Source organism: Trichechus manatus, unplaced genomic scaffold (genome assembly GCF_000243295.1).
Source record: "Trichechus manatus latirostris isolate Lorelei unplaced genomic scaffold, TriManLat1.0 scaffold00016, whole genome shotgun sequence".
Taxonomy (NCBI): domain Eukaryota; kingdom Metazoa; phylum Chordata; class Mammalia; order Sirenia; family Trichechidae; genus Trichechus; species Trichechus manatus.
Window position 1 is genome coordinate 541,252 of NW_004443952.1, and position 10,396 is coordinate 551,647.

Below are 10,396 nucleotides of genomic sequence, written 5' to 3' on the forward strand. Positions count from 1 at the left end.
GGCAGTTTCTTTGTTGCACTTAATTTTCTGTGCTAAGTAGTTTTTCTTTATGTATTTTCTTTTCATCTTTTTCATTGTTGTTGATTTTGTATTTGCTGAGTCTTTATGTTTTTCTAGTTTTTTATTTTGACTTGTAGGATTATTAGTTTCCTTTGTGGTTACCTTAATATTTACCCCATTTTTCTAAGTTAAAACCGATCTTTTATTTCTTTATATTGCCTTGACTTCCTCTCCATATGAAAGATCTATGACTACATTTTTTAGTCCTTCTTTTTTGTTTTGATGTTGTCATCTTTTGCATATTGACGTCTCTGTTTCCCTATTTTCAATGTTTTAGCTTTGATTTATTTTTGTGACTTCCCTATCTGGGTTGATATCTGGTTTCTCTGTCCTGTGTTCTAGTCTTGGGTTGTTATCTGATGTTATTGATTTTCTAACCGGAGGACTCCCTTTAGTATTTCTTGTAATTTTGATTTGGTTTTTGCAAATTTCCTAAACTTCTGTTTATCTGGAAATGGCCTAATTTCACCATCATGTTTGAGAGACAGTTTTGCTGGATATATAGTTCTTGGCTGGCCATTTTTTTCCTCCAGGCTTTATATATGTCATCCAACTGCCTTCTTGCCTGCATGGTTTCTACGGAGTAGTCCAAGCTTATTCGTATTGACTTTCCTTTGTAGATGACTTTTCATTTATCCCTAGCCACTCTTAAAATTTTCTCTTTATCTTTGGTTTTGGCAAGCTCGATTACAATGTGTCTTGGTGACTTTCTTTTGAGAGCTACCTTGCATGGGCTTCAATGACCATCTTGGATAGATATCTTCTCATGTTTAACGATGTCAGGGAAGTTTTCTGCCACCAAATCTTCAACAATTCTCTCTGTATTTTCTTTTTCTGAAATGAATACACTTTGTTTTTTGGAGCAGTTTTAGGTTAACAAAAAGAATTGCAGAGAAAGTGCAGAGAGTTCCCATATATCCCTGCTCGTCTGCACACAGTTTCTTCAATGATTAACAGATTGCATTAGTGTGGTACATTTGTTACAGCTGATGAAACAATACTGATACAGTGTGATTAACTAAAATCCATAGTTGACATTAGGATTCTCTTATTGTGTTTTCCAGTTCTATGGATTTTGAGACATGTATAATGTCATATATCCACCTGTCTTAGTCATCTAGTGCTGCTATAACGGAAATACCACAAGTGGATGGTTTTAACGAAGAGAAGTTTATTTCCTCACAGTTAAAGTAGGCTAAAAGTCCAAATTCAGGGCATCAGCTCCAGGGGAAGGCTTTTTCTCTCTGTCGGCCTTCTGCTCTTTGGTGTTCCCCCGGACTAGGAGCTTTTCTGCGCAGGGACCCCAGTCCAAAGGACGCACTCTGCTCCTGGCACTGCTTTCTTGATGGTATGAGGTCCCCCTCTCTTTGTGTTTTCTGTTTGTACGTGAAAAGCTTTTACAAACCTTGATTTCACGCCTTCAATCTATTTTTATCAGACATTTTTTCACATTAATTATTGTTTGTATAGTGTGTTGCAACACAAAAATGCTGCAAAGTATGGTGCCTTTGTGAGCTATAAACTCCTTAGGAAGAAGGAGTATGCTCTTTTGTTGAGGTTTTTTGTTTTGTTTTGTTTTGTTTTTGCATACATTGCTTGCATGGGTGTCAGATTTATTCAACTGCCATCTTTTATTGCTAAAAGTGATCTAAGTATCACCTGGCTCAATCCCTTTATTTTAAAGATGGAAAACTGAGGCCCAGAGTTTAGTAATTTACTTGAGATCACACTACTAATTGGGATAAAACCAAAAACCAAACCCATTGCCATCAATCTGATTCCGACTCATAATGATCCTAAAGGACAGAGTAGAACTGCCCCACAGCGCTTCCAAGGAGTGGCTAGTGGATTCAAACTGCTGACCATTTGGTTAGCAGCTGAGCTCTTAACCACTGCATCACCAGAGCTCCATAGTGAATGGTAAATTAAAATCCTTTCTCAGTTGCACAACTCTGACTATACTAAAAACCATTGAATTGTACACTTTAAATATGTGAGTTGTATGATACGTGAAATACATTTCAGTAAAGCTGTTAAAAATCAATAGTATACATAGAATGAACAAAAGGTTTGTAAGCATTTTATGAGGTCTAGTAGTTGTTTTGCATTTCTAATTGTAACTTAGACTGTACTAAATTATATTGGTGTTCTGTCTCTTTTAGAATTGGGTGAATTGGAACCTAAATGTGTCCAGTGTAAAGATGGTTACACAGGCTGGAACTGCAATAAGTGTGAAAATGGCTATTACAATTCTGACAGCATCTGTATAAAGTGCCAATGTCATGGCCACGTGGACCCAGTTAAAACTCCAAAGATTTGCAAGCCCGAGAGTGGTGAATGCATCAACTGCCTCCATAACACCACTGGGTTTTTGTGTGAGAACTGCCTAGAAGGTTATGTTCGAGACCTCGAGGGAAGTTGCATCAAGAAAGGTAAAACTTCACCTAAGGTTGTAAATTTAATATCTAAGCCTAGCAGTGAAAGTTTGAGGACAGCTACCTTTAACTTTGTAAAACCTTCCAATCTCACCAGAAGAGATTTCTGGAAATCGATTTTGATAGATACTTGCCTAAAGAGGTTTTCTTCCATTCCTGCTGCTCTCCTGACACTCCACAATGAACTCCAGAAATTTGAGGACCAAGACAAAGTCATTGCAGCATTCTCACATTTTCTCTTCATCTATTTTTTTTTTTTTATTGTTGTTGCTGTTGTTAATAATTTAAAAGTCCTATCATTTTTTTTATCCTTTGCTTCTTGTATTCTCATCACTTCCAGTGATCATCAGAGGTCTTTCCAAACAGGGACCTATAATCTGGTTAGAAGTTCCAGCTGAGAACTAGAGTTTATTCTAGCATCTGTCCTAACTTTGGGTCTCCAAAGTTTCCCCATGTCTGATGGAGGAAATAATACTAATAATCATTTGGACACTTAAGTATTTAAAAATCCTTTTGATTTTGATTTTTTTAAAAAAAAGTTATTTACATAGAAAAATGTTTCTTATACACAAGTTAAATAAGGGTTTACATAAAAATTAAGGGTGATTATAATTTCAGGATGAATTAGAGATATTTAGGTTTATTAGATCACAGAAAAGTTAGACTGTGGTCTTCTACAAACTACTCTTTAATATCCTAATAGATGCTGAATGAATGTTAATAATAAATAGGAATAATTTTTTGAGTGCCTAATGTGTGCCAGGCACTGCAAACATTAAGTGTGATAATGTTTGTATGGTACATTATTTCATTTAACCTTTCCCAAGAACTCTGAAAAATAGATAATATTATTCTCATTTTACAGATGAAGAACCTCAAATTTAAGAAGATTGGCTTGTCTATAGCCACACAGTTCTATTTGATTCCAAAGCCTTTGATCTTTAAGTATGCAGTCATTAGAGATATAAAGTATATTACCTTATTTTACAGTAGCTATAATCTACACAAAGGAAGAATTACAATGGAATTAAACGAAGGCTGTTTTCTCACATGGCTGACATCAACTTTGGACATTTAAATTGTGTTTTTCAGATGTAACTAGAAGCACCGTTTTTCCGATTTTGTTTTCACCTCCTTTGAGGAGAATTTTACCCTTGTGAAATGCTGTCAGACATGTTGGACTTATTTTAGTTCAAATGATTGCCATCTATCCCTGTCACTTTTAACCAAGTAATTTAGAACTCAGTAGTGACATATTTACTGCCTTTTCAGGAATTTGTACTAATGTATCCAAGAGTAAAGAAGGGTGGAAAATTGCAACATTGGAATTTTCCCAAAAATTTTAATATAGACATTATACATATTGGAGAACAGCCATGAATATAGTAGCCTAGGCTTCCAGACCCTGATTTTTAAACCATTATATTTCTTTAAAAATTGTCTTTAACTTTTATTAGCTTAAAGCATATCAACATTCCGCATCAACTTCCACTCCCATGTGTATTTTTTTATTGTTTCTCAAAACTGAATAATTTTGTCTTTTACGTTTCATTCTCTGTTTTTTATTTTCAGAAGTTATTGTTCCAACACCTGAAGGTTCTACCATTTTGGTTTCCAATGCCTCTTTGACCACATCAGTGCCCACCCCTGTTATAAATAGTACATTTACCCCTACGACCCTCCAGACTATCTTTTCAGTAAGTTCTTCTGAAAACAGTACTTCAGCTTTAGCTGATGTATCATGGACCCAATTTAACATCATCATTTTGACAGTCATCATCATTGTGGTGGTGCTGCTGATGGGATTTGTGGGGGCTGTGTATATGTACCGGGAATACCAAAACCGGAAACTGAATGCCCCCTTTTGGACCATTGAGCTGAAAGAAGATAATATCAGTTTCAGCAGCTACCACGACAGCATTCCTAATGCAGATGTGTCAGGATTGTTGGAAGATGATGGCAATGAAGTGGCTCCCAATGGGCAGCTGACCCTGACGACACCCATGCATAACTACAAAGCCTAAGGAGATAGAACTGTTCTTCTGGATTGTTAAACCACAGTGCATACTAAGACAGCATCAGCCCTTGGGCCAGACAAAGCCTGGATAGAGTCTGCCGAGAAAGCAAAGGCAAGTAGTACATCTGAAATTTTCAGGTACAAATTTGTAATGTGCTTAGCCTATTACTTATAGTTTTCCCATGAAGATCTGAAGCATTCACTGTCGTTAAGGATTTGAAGTATATTTTTGTACCAAACCACATGGGTGTATAGAAAAGCTGAACCACATTGTGCAGCCCAAATTCATTTTGACCTCCAAGTAGACTTCTGGAGAAGTGTTCACCAAACCACCTATAACAGGACGGATGTGCAGAGGGAAAAGACTGCTGGAAGACTTCATCTCCATTCCTGAAACACATTTTTTTTTAAAAGGAGGGTCAGGGATGCTATTCATTTTTCTGTGTTAAAAGATGTCATTGAAGAAAAGCTCATTTCCAGACTATCACAATAAACAATCTCGATCGTTTCTAGAATAGGGGCAGAAAAGTCCCAAGAAGATCTTCAGAAGGCCTTGATTTTTCCTTCCAGGATTCTTGCTCAATGATGGGATTAAAGCACAGGATAAGCTTCTAATGGTAGAGAGAGAATGAAGGCAGCATCCAGGAGCAGGAAGCTGGTGGTCCTCCTCAGGGTCTCAGTGTAAATGATCAGTTGTCTAAAAATAAGAAATATCCCTGCCTCTAGAGAAATAAGGTGTACATAGTTAATGTAGCATATCTGGTCAACATTTGTATCTATTTGTAAAAAAAAATCATGTCATATTTTATCTAGAATTTATTTGTACAGTAGTTAATGACAGTGTAAAAAGAAAATATTAGGATTGGATTGGTTAAAATATTGTAAAATAGATGGCAGTATTGCTAGAGTTGGGACTCTGGTGAGCACCAGTCATTTTTAGTCCCTCTTTGGACATTGTTGAAATTTGTAAGAGGTTGAATGTTTCTAATCTTTCTTTCCCTTTGTCAATCCAAAAGCAGAGTTATATGCCCTTTGACTTACAAAGGTTGTAGATTCAAGCAACAGATTTTGAAGTCTATGATTGTTAAGCTGGGACACAGACTGTACTCTCTAAACTACTCACTCAATTAGACACTAACCACTCTGTGTAAGACTTCACCTTTACATACATGAATGTGAAACACAGCCTCATTTTAAAAAGTTTTTTTCCTAAGCACAAAAGATAGTCTTCCAAAGGAATTAGAAATATTTTCATTCCAAAAGAAAAGAAAAGCCATCCTATCATGTGGGATCCCCAGTTTTCATGCCTATGAAATATTTATATCCCCCTCCCCCCCATAACCCTTCCACTATTTCAGTATAGCCTGTTACGCATTTGCTACAAAGTGTGTGCTATCTCTTGGAGGTGCTACAGTTCTCCCATCTTCTTGTCTGATTAGAGAGTACCTCTGTAGTTGGGTGTGTGTAGTTAGCCCTAGCTTTTAGATGCAGTTTTTCCCTAGAGGCCATGTACTGTTGTTCTTATCTATTGTGATATCAACAGATAGTGGATTAAGTGAGCCAGAGAAGGCCGCCAGAAGTCAAATATAGATATTAGGAGAAGCAGCAAACTGTAAAGTGGTTAAAAAAAAGAGTGAAGACTTCCTATTAGATTAGACCTAGGACATTCAAGTTGATACCTTAGCCTAACTTCCCCAGAGAAAATCTTGGAATTTGATCATCCTTCTGTAGGAGACCCATAAATTGTTCTCAGGGTTTAGAGATGATGCTGTGAAGCAGATAGTCTACTTCTGATGATCTGGGGTGCTCTGCATATTTGGCAATTGGGCACAAGAGTTGCATTACGGTACCTTAAAATTATTTAACATTTCCATAGCCCTTTGCAGTTTGCAAAGCACTTTTCTATATGTATGTCCTTTGTTCCTCACCATAGCCCCCTGAGGAAGTAATTATTGTCCCCATTTGATAGATAAGGAGTCTGAGGCTCAGAGGAGTTAAGTATCTTACTCAAGGCTGCACAGCATATGTCATTATTAGGCTTGGAATCAGGACTCCTAACCCCAAAGCACATGTCCTTTCCACTGTATTCTAATGCAGAAATTGCCTAGTCATGACACAAGAAGGCTGGGAGGAAGAGTCCTATCTGTGGATGTTTCTAAATTTTTAAAAGGGCAAGGTGCAACCCAGGGCTGTGCAGCTTGAAGGACAGGAGGTTTACTATCTGAAGCTGATATTAGAGATAAGAAAACAGTACTGCCAGTTTGTACTTCATTAAAATGAACTAATCCTTCCTATGAATCAAAATTGACTGGACAGCAGTGGGTTTGGTTTTTTGGGTTATCCTTCCTCGCGGAAAGGGAGAACCTGCTTTCCCCAACGGCTGCTGCATATGCCTGTACAGACTGTGCACAATTCCACAGATCCGCCTTCCTCCCAGATATCCTGTTGTTGTTGTTAGGTGCTGTCAAGTCGATCCCTACTCATAACAACCCCACGTGATAGAGTAGAACTGCCTCGTAGGGTTTTCTAGGCCAGAATCTTTACGGGAGCGGATTGCCAGGTCTTTCTCTTCTGGGTGGGTTCAAACCACCAACCTTTCGGTTAGCAGCCAAGCGCTTAACTTTTGCGCCACCAGGCCCCTTCCAGATATCCTGCCGCCCAAAAAAGTCAGGTTTTAGGGACAGTGAGAAATAAGTGCTTGTCAAACAGAAGTTAACCCAATCAAGAAAGAGGGAGTGTTTACTGAAGTCTAGAGTCAAAGCAAAATAGTCGGGATTTTGTCTATTAGCAACTGCTTGAAACAAACCTTAAAATGTATTGCAAAAATTGAATCAGAAAGAATGTTTATCTTTAAATACTTGTTAACAGCTCCTAGATCATGTTCTTAATTTTTCCAAATGGAAAAAAATTAAGGTCTTAAGATTTTTTTTATAAATATGCTTTAGTGTCCCCAGCTTTTGGCTTGTGGAAATAATTTTGCTCTAAAATGTAAATCAATTTTGCAGTGATGTACCACTGAAATCAGACTAGGAAAATAGTACGAAATGCACTGCACAATGTCCATTCCTCTAAAGGCACGATCCCTGTGAGCAGTGACACCCAGCAGAGGATCCCATCAGTCCTTTAGAAAGCCTGATATGGAAATAATTTTTTCTAAGGTTTAGAAGTGTGTTTATTTTTAAATAAGATAAGACTGATTGAATCTTATTGATAAATGACAGAAACAGACTGCTATTAAGTGATGCTGTTATCTTGAATTCATTTTAGTAAGCCCGCATATATTTCTGATAGTTAGATGCCCTAGATAATGTTAAGTATGTCTTTTGTCCTCCCTGAGTTTCCCTTCCCTCTCTCTACCCTGTAGCAAACAGAGCTCTCCTATTAATAGAATTTCTCCAGTTATAGAGAAAAATGATAATAAAAGCTAAACTTCATTTATTCTAAGTCCTACGGGCCTAATGTGTTAATCTTCCCAGGAATACCTGGATTTTAAGAGAGGAGCACAGAACGGTCATGTGATGGGAGGAGAGAGACTTTTTGGAGAGAATTTGTAGAAGCCTCAAATTATATTGCCACTCTCTATTTTAGCTTGAATATTCCCAGGAAATTTGACCATTAAAGCAACACTCAGTGTCTCCTCTGGTTCATTTTGGTCAGCTGAGCGCCTTCAGGACAGTTAACCCTTCTTGTGCTGTTTTAGAGGCAGAGAGCTAAAAGCACCAGTACTTCCTCTTGACAGCTTCAATTGGAACTGTGTTGTTAGATTGTCCACTTTGGTCCTATACAGACAGGACACATAATACCACTTACAATAAACATCCCCTGGTTTGTATATTTTGGGGTATGTGGGTAGGACTTGAATGTATACATCTCAAGGAAAACTCTCTGACAAAAAACTCAGAGAAGTAAAAAGCAACCCACGATAATCATTAGAGCAAAGGAAACATTTTTGGTCTCATCCATGAACCTTTGTTCTGTTATGATCTTTGTAGTCAGGAGCTTAGGAGCTAAAATGAGTTCAGTGTGTGCAAGGGAGTAATGGAAGGTTAATGCAGGTTTCTCTTTAACCCTGGGCCAGTGACTATGCCAAGGGGAAAAGCAGTGAGAACACACTGACTCATCTGAAGAAGTCAAATAGTATCAAATCATCTAAAAGTTATGGATCATTAAAATGATGCTTTTTCAAAGGCAGTCAGAATCTTTCTTTCTTGTGTCTTATGCATACGCAAAAACTGGACAGCAGCCCTAGAATGTGAGCCCAGAGCTTCAGATCTAAGTCAATCCAAAAGCTAAATGATTTAAAGTCAAGTTTTCATGCTAGGCACAAGCACTCTGTAATACATTAAATTTCAGCCAAAGCAGTTAGGGAATGTTTCTGAAACATTAAACTTGTATTTATGTCACTAAAATTCTAACACAGACTTTAAAAATGTGTCTCATATATATGCTGTACTAGGCTTCGTGATGCATTTCTAAATTTGTGTATGATTTGAATATATGGAAGAATTTATACAAGAGTGTTATTTAAAATTATTAAAAAATAAATGTATATAATTTGTACTTATAGTAGATTTGTTGTTTTACTTTTTTATATGGTCAGGGTTGTTAGAAGTCTTTTAATATATGTCAAGGATCATTTATTTTGAACCTACTTCATGAAAACCTTTGAACCCTTCATTTATTGACTGCTTTTTGTTTAAGAAGTTCATTTAAAGAACGTTTTCTGCTTGGGAAGAACTAGCACATGAAGAAGATTCCGCCTCTTTAAAAAAAAAAATCCTGAGAAGAAAACATATATTAACATATATTTTTGTTTTTGTTTGACCTTTTGCCTGTCCCTTATGAGATCAATTGAGATTTCTATGAAAATTTTATGGAGAAAACTTACTCCCTTTGGATTTGTTTTTCACACACGTAAAGAATTTACCTTTTTAAAAAAATTTTAGTAGAAATCTGGAGGAAACCATGTTCTATGTGTTTATTAGGTAACTCCTAATAAGAGTACATCTTTTTATTATTTTAAGGTAGCCTTGAAGATCCTCAATTTTGACAAAGCTAAATGGTATTTAATGGGGTGCCATCTAGAGACCCAAGGGGTATTTTGAAAAAGAAGAAAAAATAAGTCAGGGATTTATTTGTGCTGAGATCTTTATAAACCTGAATTGGTTTATTCAACTTCAGTTGGTTAATATTTAAACTTTTAAATCTTGTTTTTCCTTTTTTTCTACTCACACAAAAAGATAGATTTCATTACTTTATAAGCATACCTTATATATCTATATCATGTGGTTCCATGGTGGATATGAATTGAGTATTTTAAGAAAACAGAATAAGCATGGCAGAAATCTAAAACTAAACAAAATTTCAGGAGAAAGTAATTGTATATACAAACTAACACACAGAGAGGAAATATTGTCAACATTACTTTTATAGGATTGTATTCATACTTCCAGTTAAAGTTTATCAAGTAAAGACATTTATTAGATTGCATTATCTGAATTGGTTGTATTCATTTTCCACAGGAGTATAAAATGCATATGTTTAAGAAAAATTCCACATTATAATTAAACCTATATTGTATCAGTAACTTCAAGATAATAATTGTGATTAGTTACATTAAAAAAAGTGATGCTAAATTAAAAACAACAAAATCTGTTTTTCATGATTGATAGTGTTAGGAGTGTTAACTAACAGGCTTCTGAAAACAACATTCTAAGTCACTGTTAAAATCATAGTTTACCTATAAGCTAGTTCTTCAAGAGAATTTTATGAAGAAGTTATTGTAGTAATTATTGTACAGGCTTTCTAATACTTCTGCTTACAAAATGAAAGCCATCAGACAATGTTAAATTTAAAATGTGTTGCTTGTTTGTATTAATAATAA

General features: G+C 36.1%; 1 protein-coding gene across 1 annotated transcript in view; it reads left to right on the plus strand.

Annotated features, from left to right (window-relative positions):
- Nucleotides 1–5,851, plus strand: part of MEGF9 (multiple EGF like domains 9) — a 143,546-nt gene extending 137,695 nt beyond the window's left edge. Inside the window, exons 5-6 of the mRNA XM_004372118.2 lie at nt 2,223–2,492; nt 4,068–5,851. Coding sequence (XP_004372175.1) covers nt 2,223–2,492; nt 4,068–4,519 — 722 coding nt within the window. The 3' untranslated portion in view covers nt 4,520–5,851. The remainder of the gene's footprint in view (nt 1–2,222; nt 2,493–4,067) is intronic.
- The last annotated feature ends 4,545 nt before the right edge of the window (nt 5,852–10,396 follow it).